Source organism: Grammomys surdaster, unplaced genomic scaffold, assembly GCF_004785775.1.
Source record: "Grammomys surdaster isolate TR1022 unplaced genomic scaffold, NIH_TR_1.0 242, whole genome shotgun sequence".
Lineage (NCBI taxonomy): Eukaryota > Metazoa > Chordata > Mammalia > Rodentia > Muridae > Grammomys > Grammomys surdaster.
In genome coordinates this window covers 895,721-913,411 of record NW_021604687.1, presented here as the reverse complement: position 1 = coordinate 913,411, position 17,691 = coordinate 895,721, and the positions used below count along the sequence as shown (strand labels likewise).

Genomic DNA, 17,691 nt, shown 5'->3' with positions numbered 1-17,691 from the left:
GATGTCAGAGAGCCAGCTCAGGAAAGCACAGCATGCCTCAGGAGTGTGGCCCGGGAGGTGGCTGCCTGTACTGCGCAGTTGTTCTCCTTCCTCCATTAGCACAGCAAGTCCAAATGGGGGAAGGTATTTCAATGTTCTTCTCTTTCTAGTGAGAGGGTCTCACTTAACTGATTCAAAGGAGGGGGCTCTCAGGCCTTGTTCTTATACCCTGTGTCCTTCATTAGCATTTGTCTGTTTGTAAGTCTGTTCTGTCAGGTTCTATTCCATTCTTTTCTATTTGGTTCCATTTGCTAGACCCACCCCATGAGATTAGATCAGTGCATTGTTGGTGCTGAGTGTCAGTTTGTGGTCACTGAGGTAAAAAGTGGCTGTCATGATGAAACTCAAGGAGTCAGTCAAGGAAAGGGGGCTGCTCAGTGACAAGAGAGCAGCCAGGAGCACACTGGGAGCCATGAATTGCACTGGGTAGCCGGCCCCAGACAGAGCCGAAGAAGGTTATGAGGTGAGCAGAGGCCAGACTGTATACTTTCATACTGGTATATGGGATGTTGATTTTTGGAGACCACTAGTGGGGAGCATGAGAGATGCTCAAGAAACAGTGTGACTGTTTAAGTCTACCATATTGACTGTAGCTCACTCCACTGTACTTCTCTCTCACTGAACCTGGGCTGGTGGCTATCAAGTCCCAGCAACCCCTGGGGTTACAAACATGCACCCATGCCTAGCCATTTTACATGGGTGCTGAGGACTGGGCTCGGGTTCTCATGCTTGCACAGTAAGTACTTGTTCCCACTGCCATCTCTCCAGTCCCTCATGCTCTTCAATGATAGAGGTGAAGACTATGGAGAAAGGGCAGCTTTGGAAGAATGACACATTTGTTTGCAGCTGTGAATGAAAAAACATGTCTATGATGCCTTGAAACAACTGGACACATTGAAGCTTCTAAGAGGGGTCTGGCTACATGGTACTTGTCAAGTATCTTCAAGGCTATGAGGAAGGTGGAGTTCTGCAGTGAGGGAAGAGATAGGACTGAGCTCTGACTCCAAAAAAGAAAACCAGAAACTTGGATGCAGACTAATTGGGTGAGGAATTACTAAAAATTAACTTTGGAGTCAAGAGAATTCTTGCTAGACTCACTCGCCAGAGTTTGTACTGAATACAGGCCACGGTGATAAGATATCAGGGGAGGTCAGATACTAAGAGTGGGCATTTTGCCCAATAGTGTAACTCAGTTCCCCACTACTATGAGAAAATACCTGGCATTGTTATTAAAGATAAGGTGTTGGTTTTGGCTCATGGCTTTGGGGGTTCCAGTCAGAGAATGGTGGCCTGAATCATGCTTTGGACCTCTGATGGAGTGCTAGATGGCATTGGTGAGGATGTGGTGCAGCCTGCCTAACTCACAAGATAGGTCATACAAGGAGCAAGAGCCCATGGTCACATAATCTTCAGAGGCACATCCCCAGTGACCTTAGGACCACTTTTTAAAGTTTTGTCATATTCTGGGGACCAAGTCTTTAAGACATGGACATTTGTGGTGACTCATGAAAACTTGTAACACCGACTTACCTTAAGGAGTCTTTCCAAAATTGTACTCTTTGTGCCAGAGGAGGAAGCCAAAAGCTGAGTCCAGCTTAACAGTGGACTCAGAGCGCCATCATGCAGATTTGGTTTAAAGGTAATATCTTTGACCTCTAGAGATAATGTCATCAGTATGTTGGAAGGTAATAGGGGGAAAAGGTGTCACCAAAGACCTCTCAAAAGAAATGGGAAAGAGAAGCCTCAAGGCCCAGCACTGAGAGGGTAAGAGCTGAAGGCAAGGAGCCACTCCTACAAATGAGGAGCTGGCTGAAGTCTTACTGTCCCAGAGCAAAAATATTGTCAGGATCATGTTGAAGAGTGGGACAAAGAAGAAAGGGGCCAGAGCATGTTTTATTTTGCAGTTGGCACAGAGATTTCCCTGTGGCCTGGACACGATAATGTCCATGGAGCTGTGGGAGGGAATGGCAAGTTGCAGGGTCCACCACTGGAAGAAGGCCAAGTAGTGGATCACAAGTGTTGATAGGACAGTCTGCCTGCAGATGAAGAGATGATAGGGCCTCTGGGTCACTGAAGGTTTCCATTTGCTCTCTTCTCTATAGCAAAAGAGTTGTGATGTTGTTTATATCCTGGAGGCTGTAGATAGCAGGGGTGGAAGATATTGGGAATGGCTGAGTAGGAAGGAATCAATAGAGAGAACAAAATCTCACTGGTCTCAGAGACAGACACAGAGATTCTAAAATACTTCTTCCTCTAAAATAATAGTAAAATGGCTGAGTGAAGCCCTGGAGGTAGAAGATAGGCTGAGCACACAGTAGGGAGGGAGAACTTAGGCAATGTCTAGCTCCCTGGCTCAGGTTACATTTTCTGATGACACTCATGCTGGTGTGGAGAGCCTGTTTGGGAAGCAGCTGGTGAAGCTGCCTTGTAGCTGCACAGTTAACTGCCAGAGATGGAGCTCTGCCAGGTAGAGGACTTAGAGTGGCTGCTCAAAGGACGAGAAGACATTGGGTCACTGGCATCCAGAGGCGACCTATAAGACTTACACATGAATAGAAGTGCACAAAGGATTTATATAGAGAATGACAAGAAAAGATAAACAAGATAGAGCCACTGTGAGTGGGAAAGGACTCACAGCAAAAAAGCAGAGGGTGCCAGAAAGACGTGACAAGCATAGGTTTTGGGGGAGGGGTGCTGTTTGTTTTTTAAGACAGAATCTCCCTATGTATTACTAAGTTGCCTGAAACTCACTATATAGACCAGGCTGGCCTTAACACTCCAAGATCCACCTACTTCTGCCTTCTGAACATTGGCGTTAAAGGTGAGTGCCACCATGTCTGGCTTGGCAGTGTGCTTTGTTTTTTTGTTTTGTTTTGTTTTTTGTTTGAGATCCATGTATAGTTTGCAAATGTCAGCAAAGCAGCCAGATCAAATACAGGAAAGATATGTTTTTGGATTCAGCAATGGGGAAATTGTTGGTGACCTTGGCAGAAGCTGTTTTCATGGGCTGGGGGAGGAGGTGGCCAAACTAGAGTGACTTGAGGCACAGACATCCAACCATAGAGCTGACAAGTAGAGATTACACTGAGAAAAACAAGGTCTTGTGAACCGTTTGGATTCCATTTCTCTGTGAGTTTCTGCCAAAGAACACTGGGGATGCCAAGAAATTAGCCTGGCTTGTCCTGGCATGGCAGAGATTTGGAGCACTCTGCCCCTTCCTCCCCAGCCCTAATCTCAGGCAGAGGCTCACACTACTGTGCTTCTCTCTCCTTCAGGCCGCATCCTGGACCTGAAGACTGGGACAGTGAAGAAGGAGGGACAGCAGTCGTCCATGCGCATGTGTATGGGCTCTCGGCGCTCCTTCATCTGTAGGATGAGGTTTGTGGGTTAGCAGAGGCCCAGGCCAGGGGGCTTCACTTGACCTTGTGCTCTTGACTTCAGACTAGATCCTGTATGAGAACACTCCCCTTCTGCCTCCTTCCCTTTTAGTGACTCACCATCTCCCACCCATTCCGTTTCACACCTTTGTGTGGTGTATTATCCTTTTCTCTCTTTTTTGTTCCTTAGAGTTTTGTTTTTTAATGTAGCCCTAACTGTCCTGGAACTTGCTATGTACATGACGCTGGCCTTGAACTCACAAAGATCCTCTTGCCTCTGCTCTCGGGTGCTGAGATTAAGTGTACACTACCACACCAACACATTTTATTCTTTGGGGGGGGAGGGTGCTAGGGATTGGACCCAGAACTGTGGCTCCCAGGCAAGTGTCTGCCCCTGAGCTATTCTTCAGCCCTTGACTTTTGGGGACAAGGCTTCTCAGTGCAGTGCAGGCTGGCATGGGATTCCTGATCCTCCCTCTCCCATCTCCTTGGTGCTGTGCATTGCAATATCCCTCCCCATCTGCACGTCTTGACTTTTCTTCTGACTGTCCTTCAAGGCCTCTCACATGCCTTGCCTCTCCAGAGTCTGTACTATGGTTTGTATTGAAACCACCAATCCCATGCTTAATCTTTTGTTTTCTGTAACAACTCATACCTTTTTAACTGGCCCTCAACATAATTGATTAGATTTTTTAAACTTTTTTTTTATTTTGGTTTTTTTTTTTTTTGAGGCAGGGTCTCATTTGTCCCAGGCTGGCATCGAACTTATATACCCGCAGGTGACTTTGAAGTTATGATCTTCCTGCATCCACTTCCTAAGTGCTGAGATGACAAATGTGGTCTGTCATGTCTAGTTTATAGAAGTTCAAATCCAGAACTTCCTTTATGCTTGGCAAGCATGTTACTGCCTAGCTGAGCCACATTCTGCATCCTGTTGCTTTGTATTTAAAATGCCAATGGCTTGGCTTTGTAATTCAGTTACGTCATTCTAAGGATGAAGACTGTGATATAAACGTCTTTAACTTCTTTTTCTCTTCCTTTTTTTTTTAATTTTTTGAGATGACCTCTTATATAGCCCAGTCTAACCTCCAACTCTTGATCCCCTTGTTTCAGCCTCCTGAGGGCTGGGATTACAAGCTTGAGTCACATTGCCCAGATGATTTGTGACTCTTTGTAGCTCACCCCAACTTTCAGTCGAATGTTTTGTATATAGTTATTACTTGGATTCATGGAAGATTGGGTCCAGGACTCCTCACCACCAGCAAATCTGAAAGAGAATGGGGCAGAGAGACAAGGAGGGAGGGAAAGAGATTGTTCTGGTTCTTTGAGAAGAAAACAAAGGTCATTGCAGCTTTTTGTACTATTGAGGTGACAGTAGGAATGGAGATATATAATCAAGTTGCAGATATATATATATTGTGACATGCAGCCAGTCACGTGTAGGGTATAAAATGATGAGAGAGGTCTGGGACTCTTTATGCTTGCCAAGCATAAAGGAAGTTCTGGATTTGAACTTCTATAAACTAGACATGACAGACCACATTTGTCATCTCAGCACTTAGGAAGTGGATGCAGGAAGATCATAACTTCAAAGTCACCTGCAGGTATATAAGTTCGATGCCAACCTGGGACAAATGAGACCCTGCCTCAAAAACAAAACAAACCAAAACAAAACAAAAGAGTATGGGACTGTACAATGTCTGTTCCCTTGGAGAAGTGGGTATCATTGCTAAGATCAGAAAGATAGCTGGAAGCTTCTTTAGAGTGAAGGGGAATGGTCATTCTTTCTGGCTAAGGTGCCAACAAGATAACCAAATGCAAAGATAAGGAGCCAGTTGGCTGTGTAGCTCTGAAACTCAGAGGAGAGGCTAGGGCTGAAGATGGACTCAGGGATGGACATCAGGGTGGCAACTGAGCTGACAGGACAATCATTTTAAGTGATAGGACATCAGAAGACAGCACATGGGGCCCTGCTCCACCAATGGCAGAAAGCTGAGGTGAGCATCCAGGCAGGTGAGAGAGAGAGCCAGAGAGGGCTAAGGAAGAATTTGAAATGTCACTGCTGAATCCCAGATGCAAGATCTGAGACTTCAAGGATGCTGCTCAGAGGGAGAAGTGGAAGAGGCTGGAGCTACAGGCGGGTGAGCAAGGCAGACTCAGTCTCCTCTCTCCAGCCTGCCCTGGCATGTGTTCTCCCCTGGGCTGTCTTCAAACACCGCTGCTAACCAGTGTGGATTTCTACGTCCATCTTGGTTCAGCAGCATTGCCTGTACAATCAACCTTTCCTCCTCCCCTCAAGCTGTGTGGTTCCACTGAGCTGCCCATGCCAGACCGATACAGCAGAGCCACTGGCTACTGTCGCTCTTTCTCAGTTGTCTGCTGCCTGAAGTGACTTAGCATTGTACATCTTGTGGATACTATAAAGAGAAAATGCCTCAAAATTGATCCAAAATTATCTTTTAGAGTAGAATATATTTTTTAAAAAAATCTCTACATCTTGAGTGGAGTGATAACTGTGTTACAAAAAGAGGTCTAGCAAGGTAGTGTGTGCATATGTAATCCCTGTGATAGGAAGATGGAGACAGGCAGATTTGTGGGGCTGGCTATCTACTGGGCAAATCCTAGGTGAGAGACTATGTTTCTAAAAACAGGTGAATGGCACTTGAGGAAGAATAGATTTTCTACTTGCCTTCACACAGACATGTGTATATCTGAACAGATGTGCCTATATACTTGCATACACACAGACAGATATGTAGACATGCACACACAAACAGACAGACAGACAGAGACACACACACACACACACACACACACAGAGAGAGAGAGAGAGAGAGAGAGAGAGAGAGAGAGAGAGAGAGAGAACACCATATGAGTCATATCTCCAACAATATGTACTGAAGATTGACCTATCTTCCTCATCCTAGGCGGGTCTGCAGAGCGCTCATTTACGAAACATCACTTTAGGGGTCTGGTGAGAGAGCTGTTAGTTTCCCCTGCCTCTGCTCCTCTCCAGGCTGACTGCTGGAGCACTACCAGAAAGCCCTGATGAAACTCCTTCACCTGCCTCAGGTGACAAGATGGCACTGGAATGACAATGCATAAGTGGTCTCTGAGTTAGGATGAAGTCTCACTGGCTGCCTGCTTTGTTGCGGGTGAGCTGGACAGATGTAGGACTCACGGGCACAGCATCCAGCCTGAAACAGCACATTATCTGCTAGTCAGTCACAGAAGGGTCCTCCCATCCTAGCTTGGGGGAGTTAGTGATACAAGCCCAAGTGATATGAATTCTTAATTACCCCCTCCAGCCAATCCCATGAGTTAATTGATTAGAGACATCATGCATAACACACCATTTCAGTTAGCAGCTTATAGTGCCACTGTCATCTCCCAGATCACTTCATCTCTCCGAGCCCAGGTATACCTCCAGAGAATGTACTCATAGTTACTTACTGGCATATGAGCCCCATGATACCAGGGCTGGCTTGAGAGGTATACAGCACTTTGTTCTGCTTGGAACATGACATCGTCAACAAAACAACATTATTTCCTCGGGACACTGGGCATGGTCTGCCAGAAGGGGGCAGGGGGCCCTGTTGACATCCCTGAGTGGCAATGTCACAGATCGATCCTGCTGTGAAAACCACTCCAATGTTGGCAGCTTTCCAAGGTCTCAAAACATAATTGGCTTTTTTTTTTTTGGCATGTTGCAAATGAAGACATCCAGGCTGGCACTTGTCATGTAGTTGAGATAGGGAAATGCACTTAGCAAATGGGCATGCCAAGTGGTGTCCGGAGCCTGGAGGCTTGATCCCTGGGATTCTTAGAGAGTCGATGAGAAGTAGTCAGAGAGGTCCTATCATTGTGGAGAGTGCTTCAACCTCTGGACCCCAGAGAGTGGCTCCCCAGGACCTGATGCTATGCCTAGGGTCCCTTTGCTCAATTCTCTCTTTTGCCATCAGCAGGCTTCCAGCTGTGTAGCTTGTTCCTAGAGCCAGTGTAATGAGGGAGGGGTATCCACAGTGTGATCATCGAGCCTGGGGTGGTGCTACTGTTCATCAGCAACATCTGCTTTGAGTTAGTGTCTCTGCTCAGCCCTGAAGAGACACTGCAGCCGTCATCACCCTCCTCCTTTCTACAAAGCCACTGGTTCCACTGAAATGATCTGTGGGACCAAGGATGGCTAGGCTTCTTTAGTGTTTCTGTAAGCCTCTAGTACTAAGATGGGCTGTGAAATGTTTCTGATGTATGTGAAAAACTAGCCAAACTCTCCTTCTAATGGCAACTACAAGACAAGAGTTGGCCAGCCCACTCTTGCCCTTTGGAAGGATAATAGCCATGGGACTTTACTGGGTAAACTATCTACTTGATAGCAAGGTTACATGGGGGAATAGAAAATGAGGGTAGGCAGTGAATTCTATAAGTGCTGGTCCTGGGTAGATTCGTAGCACTTTGCACTTAGCAGTAGCATGTGGTGGCAGGCAGGAGCAGCTTTGGGAGGCATCCTTTAGTGTAAAGGCTCTTGTGGAGACAGACCTTGGGTGAAAAGGATCCTTAGCCCTGCAAGTGTTAAAGCTCGTGTGCTGTGCTGATGTAGATTTCTCAGCTCTTGACTACAGCTGGCGGTACAGTTTCCAGGCAACCTAGATATCACATTCTTCAGCCTTTGATAACAGCTTCCAGGCCTGAGGTGCTAAGATTCTTGACCCTAAAGGCTTGACACGTGTATAATTCTTCCAACAACTAGGCCTACAGTTTCCCATCTCTGACTCTGTAGGCCTCTAGCCTGCTGCTGTCAAGTAGCTAGCCACCCTGTCACTTATGCAGTTCAGCCTGCCGGTGGCTTAACTGTTGTTGGCACTGCCACTCTACTGCCTCTGCCTTCACTGATGCTCTCCTGTCTCTGCCACTTTTTTGTGTGTTACTAGCTTGGGCTATAATAATAAAAAGTAATTAAGAAAATTAATTTTTTTACTCCAGAAAAGCCTTTAACTGGGCTTAATATTTAGCAAGAGAGGCAGCATAGGAGACTATCTCACAACCAGCTCACAAAGTGAGCTAAAGAGTCTACTTATATAACCAAAGGGTGTTGTATCAATTTTAGCAAACGTTGCAAGCAAATACTAGCTAGTGTTTGCCCCTGTCACAAGCTTATCCCTTTGCTAGACAACCAGAAGTGTTCCCCTTCTGGATTATGTAGAAATTGTAGTAGGGTCATCTAGAGTTCACCAAGGCTTTTAACAGTTGAAAATTCCAGTAAGAATCGTTTCTAATAACTGACTAGGAGTACACCATCAAGAGTAGTTTTTACAAGGTGTCAATGAAGTGTTCAGAGCAGCCAGTGCTCACATAAGAGTGGCTGTTTGACTAATACTCACTGTGCTCAAGATAGTCACAGATGCAAGTCCAGTGACCTTGAATGAAAAAGTTTAATTCCACCCCCTCCATTCCTCAACATGTTTATTTGTAATACAGTGAACATCAGAAGAAATGTTTGCTAATTAAAGAACTCCTCATTTCTGTTGAGGATACGGCTCAGTCAGTCAAGTGCTTGTCCTATAAGCCAAGACCTGAGTTTGATCCCCAGAGTCCATGTGAAAAGACTGAATGTCGTGGCACGCTTTAGTAATTCTAGCATCAGAGATGCAAAATTATTAGGAGGATCCCTGGGCCTCAGCCACCAGCCAGCCAGTCTCACTTGGTAAGCTGCAGGCCAGTGAGAGATGGTATCCCAAAAGAAGAGATGGAATGCACCTGAGGTCATCCTCTGGCCTCCACACAAACAAACATACACATGTACCTGCACCCTCACGCACATATGTGCATGTTCATACACTTGAACACACGTTCAAAGAACATACACTAATAGTGGTTTGAACCCTTGCTTTGGGGAGAGGTGCGTTCCCCTTGTAGTCTCAGCAGCACCTTACATTTCAGATATTTACTGCATTCGCTGGTTCTCATACATGTGTTGACTCTTAGGTGTGGAAATGCTCCCTTGGACCATCTGCCTTTAAACAGAATAACCACCATGAGGAAAAGGTTCAGGTGGGCATCTCTCTCTATGATGTACTTGGGGGCTATGCTACTAGTTGGCCTATTGGCCCCAGGGTGGGGAATAGTTCAGCTTGAAGAGGGCCTAAGAGTGGAGGACCAGGAGAGTGCATGTCAGGATGGCAATACCCAGGGTGAGAACTGGGAGTTGGGTGAAATTTATGTGTGACTTTCAGGCCCTATTGATGGATAGGAGTCAGGATGATGGGAAATCAACATTTAAAGCCACTAAGGAAACAAAGGAACAGGTAGCTTAGATACCAAAGAGGTCGTCAGCATCTTGCCACGTTTCCATATAGTGAAGACAGCTTCATGTAATCTCTTTTTCAGGAATGGCCTTGGCCCTGTGAAAGAAGGAGAAGCTCAGTATGCCGTGGTCCACTGCACAGGTTACATCAAGGCTTGGCCACCAGCAGGTAAGCAGAGCTGCTGATGTTTTTCCAAGAAGGCAGATGCCTTCACCTCTGAAGTTAATACTGGGTTAAGAGCACTTTTGGAGAAAAATGTGGGAAAGTGTTGTCATTTTTCTTTGTGGTTAGAATGTCATTTTTGATACCAGAGGAAGCCCCACTATCTGAAACAGGCTTCCAAAAACCTTGATTCTTCAAGGGTGAGTGGAGCCTTTGCATCATCAACCTCAGAAATGATAGTGTGGAGATTTGAAATGATAGTTGCACCCGTGTCGCCACAGATGTGCACATCAAAATCACATTGAGATAACAGATAACAAGCATTGGCAGGAAAAGGAGAATTGAAACCATCATATCTTGCTGATGGGATCATGAAATAGCATAGCCTCTTGGAAAAACGTTCTCAAAATGTTAAGCATGCAGTGACTCTATGACTTCACAGTTTGACTCCTGGATATCAATCCAAAAGAATTGAAGACCTAGATCTACAAATAAATTTGAATATAAACATTTATACATAACGGACAAAGAATTAAATCAACCCAAATATACAGTAAGTGATGGATAGATGAATCAAATGTCATGTATCCATACAGGGAAGAGTAAAGCACCAAAGTATAGCTATGTGACATAGTAAGCCCTCAAAGCGAAGAACACAAAGCCTATGGCCATAGTACAGTTAAAGAATATATAGCAATGGCCAGACTAGTGCTTGGAAGAAATAAAAATAGTTTAGAGTATGCTGGTCATTGGCAGGCAAATGAAAATAAGGAACTGAAAGATAAAGTGCTTTGAGTTTCATATTGTGGCTTTGTCTCTGCTGGGCCGTAAGCTGTGGATTAGGCTCAGTATGAATTGCATTTTTGCTTTGGAGGGTACTATACAAGACCCCTCCCTGAGGGATTCACAATGATCCTTCCTTCACTACCTGCTTTATAACTAGAGTGACACTCTGCTGCTCATTCCCACCTCTGACACGGCATGCTGATTTTCATCCGTACTGTCAGAAGTCTAAAGAATAAAGTCTCTATGTCCACAAATACCATTAGCACCTTATTGCAGTCCTGAACCTCTTTACATAATCATAACAGTAATGACTGTTGAGTGTTTACCATGTCCGACATAATTACAACAATCATAAGAGTGATGTGGAATATCCAGAGTCTGAACACCTGCAATTCAAAACTCAGCAATCTAAATACTCCACACAGATATTTTGTGTATATATACACAGAGATAGATAGATGATAGATAGATAGATAGATAGATAGATAGATAGATAGATAGATAGGCAGGCAGACAGACAGACAGACAGACAGACAGACAGGCAGACATGGACACAGCTTGTCAGTACAATGTATATAAATGCCCTTAAAGGGTTTTTTTTTCCCCTACTTAAAACATTATCTTGGTCTTTGTTGGATTCATATCACAAAATTTTACAGACTGGGTAATTTACAATGAAAATAAATGTTTTTCTTACAGTTATAAGGATGGTGACTTCAGGGCTAAGGGGCTGCATTTGAAAAGGGTCTTCTTGGTGTGTGTCATATTGTGGCAAAGGGTGTCATGTGGGGAGAGAACTGGCACCTGACACCCTAGAGTTTCGATGTCTCTCTCTTTATTTACTTTTTGAGACAGGGTCTCATTATACATTTCCACTGGCCTGGAACTCACAACATAGACCAGGCTGGTCTTAAAATCACAGAGATCCACTTGCTTCTGCCTCCCATATGCCTGGATTAAAGGAGTGTGCCAATACACATATCTCCTTTCTCTTAGGAAGCCACTAACATCACCATTAGGTCTCCATAGGATCTGATTTAACACTCATTTCCTTCAAATAGTTCCATCTACAAATGCCATCAACATTTGGGGTTTCAAGTTTCTAATGTGTGAACTTTTGACCACAGTTTTTTCTTGCTTTCTTTTTTTGTGTTAATGTGTATGGCTGTTTTGCTTACATGAATATATATGTACACAGTGTATATGTTGTACCTGCATAGGTCAGATGGAAGTGGAGTTATAGGTGGTGTGAACCACCATGTTGTTAATCCAGTGCAGGTCCTCTGAATGTTTATCCAATGTTCTTAACCACTGAACCATCTCTACACACACACACACACACACAGAGAGAGAGAGAGAGAGAGAGAGAGAGAGAGAGAGAGAGAGAGAGAGAGAGAGAGAGAGAGAGAGACTTCTTTAAACCATAGGAAGTATAATGTACAAACTACCAGAATGTTGTTTACCAAAGGCCTGAACCAGCCTCAAGGACAGAGATTCAGAAGGCCATCCAGCTCTCAACTTAGGAGATTCACAGATAGTTCTAACAGTGCTAAAGAACCAGTCAGAAGCAGTTCAGTGATAGCATGGGGCTTTTTGTAAATGGCAAGGCTGTTCCTTTCTGTAGTTCATGGGAACATCAGACAGTGCTTGAGAAAGTAGGTTTGTAATAGGAGATTGTTCAATCAGACAAAAATAAGAACAAAAGATTTGGATGAGGACTGGTAGCAGTCTCTCCATTATCCAGTGTGTATGTATGGTATTGGTCTATGTATGGCGATTGTTTGAGCAATCATCTCAGGGCTACAAGCCCTAGGCCTATCTTTCTAGAAGTGTTCAAATAAATACCTCATGTGTAGAGGTGATCATAGGGAAGGGTGATCAGGCAGTCGTCTTTGGAGACAGAAGAGTCCCTATGCCAGCTGAGGTTAGGAAAGTTGCCCTGAAGAATTCCCAGACTGCATCAGTACTCCAAAACCATCTTCTTGAGATCTATGCCAAGTGGATGCCTTGATTCCTATTGAATCTTCACTTAAGTTACTTAATCATTCTTACTATACTGGGTAAATTCCTCTTCTGCTTCCAGACTCAATATTATGCTCTTCTGCCCCTTTATTGGGCTTCAGACCCACGATGTCACATGAGTATGGTAAAACTCACCAGGCCCCTGTGGGGAGGGAGAAAAGAGGCTGTGGCCCAAGAGGCAGGCAGTGGCTGCACCCAGAGGATGAGTTCCCCTGGAGCGGCATGTGTCTCAAGACTGTTGGTGTTAGCTTACCTGAGGCAGTAGGACTTATTGTTCACCTTAAATACTGGTCTTTGAAACTACCACATGAGGAATGGTTGAAGGAGCCAGAGTGTTTCACTTAGAGAAAATGAGACATGATTTCTGTCTGCAAGTATTTGAGGGGGTGTCATATGTAGGAGGAATTAATCTCAGGGTAGTTCCAGAAGGCACGACTTGGAGCAAAAGAGGAAAGTTAAAAAAGAGTGAAGTGAGTCAGGGGCATGAAAGGACATTGAAGATACAACAGACACATTAAGCTATGAAAAAAAGCCAGTTTTCATGGTTAACCAGAACTGCACATTAAAAACAATTTCATATCATTCTCTCTTACATTCTAATGGACCAAAGATCGAAAAAGCAAATGAGAAGTAAAGAAAATATACTTTTTACACTGCTGATAGGGATGTAAACTAGTCCAAAGCTTAAGTAGACTGACTGAGCAGTGTGTATCAAACATTTGACAAGGTGTGACTTACGACACAGCACTCAGACTGGTGGAAATTTATTCTAACAAAATGACTAGAGATGTCTGTATACTGTATTCTTAATCACCTTTAACAGCTGTGAAAGATTCATGTGAATCTGAATGCCCCTGGTAGAGAACTGACTAAAATATATGTGGAAACTCTGTATACCAGCACACTGGGCAGACCATACGTGCTATTCAAGGATTTTGAGAACAAAATAAAGTGTAAACAATTGTTTTTAAATGGCTACAAGATAGATACATCCCATTTCTAAAATCATAAATGAATAAAGCATGAATGTATGTTAAACTGGAATATTAACCACTTATTTCTGTCTACAGATTGTTGGAACATTTTTCTTTTCTGTTCACGTCCACATTTTCCCTATATTTTACCTGATTTTAATAATAAGAGAAAATGATGTTTTGAGACATCAATCTGAACCTTCAAAGATGGTATTCTAAATGAACGGATCATATGGTTTTCAGAGAACTTGGAAGTACATCATTATCTGTCTTTTGAGTCTGTTCTTGTACTGGGTGTTTCTGTGAAGACAGGGGTGCTGGACAAGAAAGCCATCTTCCTGTATCATGACTCATGTATGCATGCAGGGGACTTAGTTGTCCCTGCTGCTTTGTTCTGTGGCTGCCGGGACTGTTTATTAATAACTGCATTCTTAGCACATATAACTCTAATTCTGGCTCACTGTTCACATCCTGCAAGACCCCAGGGCAGATGCCGTGTTCATCTCACACCCATTTATCGTTCAGACTTAGCAAACATTGTATTTATGAAGGCTGGATGAGTGGGTGCATGGATGGATGGGATGGGTGAGTGAAAGGGTGATGGAAAAAGAAAGGCTCTTGAAACGAGAAATGGTGACTCTAGAGGGGTGTCTGTGTGAAGCCAGTTCTTGCTAGAGTTTCTAAGTTTAGCAAAGTCAGTTTTGTGGAACTCTTTTGAGACGGATAGTGACAGAGACAGTTGTGTGGCTTGGGTGAGTGGCTAAACTGAAGTCATGACTCTTACCCCCTCCTAAGGTCATAGAATTGTGGTACTGGAGTAACAAACAGCTCACTGTAAGGACTATCAGATGCCTTATAAAGTTACAGTGCTGGCCCTGCTTCCTCACATGCTCTGTAATTATAAACAATGACTAAGTTACAGAAATGAAGATTTATGGCAGCTAACTAAAGTCACTATAAATGTGAAAAGCCAACTTCAAAAAAAAAAAAAAAAAAAGGTTAGCACCCAAGGTGGACTTTGCAATGCAAACCAGAGCTTTATGGACAGATTCCTTAACAATGACTTGTAACATGTGCACTTACACTGAATCTTTTTCTTCCCACCTGTCTATGGTATACAAACCACAAAGTAGAACCTGGTGTGTTCCAGAAGCCCTTTCTGTAACATAGTAACCTTCCTAATTAGCCTGACAACATTTTACACTATACCAGTTTAGTATTTGGAGTGGGACTACCAGGCATTAAGTTAGTTCCCTTGTCTCATCATGCCGTTATTTACTTAGTAACTACTCGTGACAGGGTACTTTTTATACATTGGGGGGTATTCAGAGGCTGAAGAACACTACATTTCCAGAAGTGTGACTTAGTTTCCTCCAGTGTCACCGCCCAGCACCTTTCCTTTCATAGAGGCATCTTTCAGAAGATGTCATTTCTAAAGTGGAGGTGTGGCTTACCACCTAACACACCATGTAGAATGCCTGGTTGCCTGGAGGAATATCTACACAAGAGAACCAAGGCCTGACCCAGGGATGGAGTTTGACCTCAGGGCTCGTGACTTAGCCCTGGGACAATCTAGATCTTGAAAGCCTTTGGCACTTTCTTCACGGGTGTCTTTTTTTCTCGCTTTGTTGCTGACTTTCAGTAAACCATGGCCACAGCATGCCACAGGCTTGAGGTTATTTTGCAGTTCTGGCCAGAAGCCTCTGGGGTCAGGCCAGTGCTCATACTTCACCCGACAACTCAGCTCTGCCACAAGCTCATCTCCAACAGCTCTGGGTTTCTGGCAGTTTTCTTCTTGAATGTGGTTTATTTTTCTACGGTGTGAAAGTCTCCAAAAATCACTTGCTGGTATTGAGGCCACTAAGTCACAAGCCATAGCTGCACCCCTGCGCTTCCTAGCCACCCTGCCCTGCCCATAGGTGGCATGCTCGGATCTCTCCAGAATCCAAGCCACCACATGGACTTCTGAGATGGAGAATAAACATCACCGTCTTCTGGTTTTTCATTCTCAGGCAGGATGAAATGCCTCTTCCTGTTCCTTCTATAGATGTTTTCTGAGCTCTACTACAGACCAGCTTTGTGAGGTCCTGGAGATCCTGAGGTGAAGTTGAGATGGTGCCTGCTCACAGTGCTGTGGAAGGGACAAACTTCCAAGTCAGCTACAAAGCATCAAGTCATAACCAAGGCACAAATTCAACCGCTGGGATGTGTCAAGGCAAGCTTGTCTAGCCTGCATGCCAGCCTAGTGGAAGCATGGTGGTGTGCAGGCAGAGACTGTGCTGAAGGAGAAGCTGAGAGTTCTACATCTTGAGCTGTAGGAAACAGGAAGGGACAGTCACATTAGACATGGCTTGAGCATCTGAGCATCAAAACCCACCCCCAGTGACATACCTACTCCAAGAAGGCCATAGCTCCTAATAATGACAATCCCTATGGATCCATGGGGGACATTTTTATTCACATCACCACAGGGCTGGAATGCTAATCCAGAGAGCTTGGTTCCTTCTCTGTATTTTCTGTAACAGGTTTTGGAGAGTAGTCTATTAGCTAAATGGGACTTGCTTGAAGGCTGAGGGACCAGCGAAGACTGGTGCTTATGTCTCACTGAAGCTGAAGGGGGACAGTGGCTATGCTGATGTGAAGGTGTGAGGTAGCCAGGATAATGCCTGTTCCCGATGGCAGATGTGGCAGTGGGCAAGGTCTGCATGAGACAGGTAGGTGAGAAAGCTGCAGCTCACATCCAGGAAGTCTGATTGCAGACTCCATGTGCTTACACATCATTAATAAGCTTGACTGGCTTCTCTTACTCCTCAAATAGTGGACAGATCACGTTGGGCTTTTCACTGGGATCTGTGTGTCAGCTACTTGGTCATTGTTATGCTATGCCATCTATTTATGTCCTGTTATCTATCTGTCATGTATCAAGTCAAGCTCTCAAATCTACCATCTGCCTGTCAAATCTATCATCCATCTTCTACCATCTATGTAGTTCCACATGCATGTGCATATTGGCAACACTTATTAGACTCAGTGGACTATTTTTAAAAAGAGAGAGGCAGGGCATGGTGATCCATGCCTTTAATTTCAGAAATAAGGAGGCAAAGACAGGTAGATCTCTGTGAGTTCCAGGCCAGGCGGAGCTACACAGTGAGATCTAATCTCAAAAAGAAACAAATTCACTTAATTTAGTATAAAAAGAAGACGTGAGGTTGAGAAGGGGATGTGGCAGGGGAGTCCAAGAGGAGTTGGGAGTGAATATAATCAAGACACATTGTATACATGTATGAAATTATCAAAAGAGCAAATTAAAATACATTTTAAAGATTGTAGATTATCACCTATCGTTTGTCTGTCACCAACCTATAAATCTATCCACTGTCGTATTTACCATGTATTTATCTCTCAAGCCTATGACCGTCATTCAAAACCCTCATCTGTCCTCTGTCATCTCTCCTTCTGTCACTTGTGTGTTACCTGAGGTTGGTCAGGTACTAAGCAGACCACGTTGTTGTGTTGTTCACCCTGTCTTTCACTACAGCAATGACCTTGACATTAATTGGCCCATTTCACCATGCCATGATGAGTCTCCCAATAATTAACATAGAAGGGTTGGCAGGCCCCACACTCCTGGATCCCTCTAGTTTGAGGATTTTCTCACTGCCCTGTACAGTTGCAGAGAGAATTCTTGAGGTCACAGGGTTTCCAGGAAGACACTTCTCCAGCATCTTTAGCAATTAATTTCTGACTTCTGATGTACAGATAGCTGAGCCTGCCTTGTCTTTCCTTTCAGAATCGTCCCCTTCCCTATTATATAACACATGTAGATTGTTTCCTGAATGCCTAGAACTCAAATTTTTATTCAGGTATGCTAGCGGGATGTTTTCACTCATTTTAATGACTAGGCTGACTCAGCCTGCATGGGGCTTGAGCTGTCCCTGTGAAGAGGTGACCTTCAGGCTTCAGTCACCCCTATCTTGGGTGCTCTGTTCACATCTCAAGTTCCACAGCCATTGTCTGGCTCTTCGTTGG

At 44.3% G+C, this 17,691-nt stretch overlaps 1 protein-coding gene across 1 annotated transcript in view; it reads left to right on the top strand.

Annotated features, from left to right (window-relative positions):
- The window catches only part of Arnt2 (aryl hydrocarbon receptor nuclear translocator 2), a 107,844-nt gene that overhangs the window by 42,953 nt on the left and 47,200 nt on the right, over nt 1-17,691 (top strand). Inside the window, exons 5-7 of the mRNA XM_028774701.1 lie at nt 3,315-3,417; nt 9,399-9,464; nt 9,801-9,886. Of these exons, the coding sequence (XP_028630534.1) occupies nt 3,315-3,417; nt 9,399-9,464; nt 9,801-9,886 (255 nt within the window). The remainder of the gene's footprint in view (nt 1-3,314; nt 3,418-9,398; nt 9,465-9,800; nt 9,887-17,691) is intronic.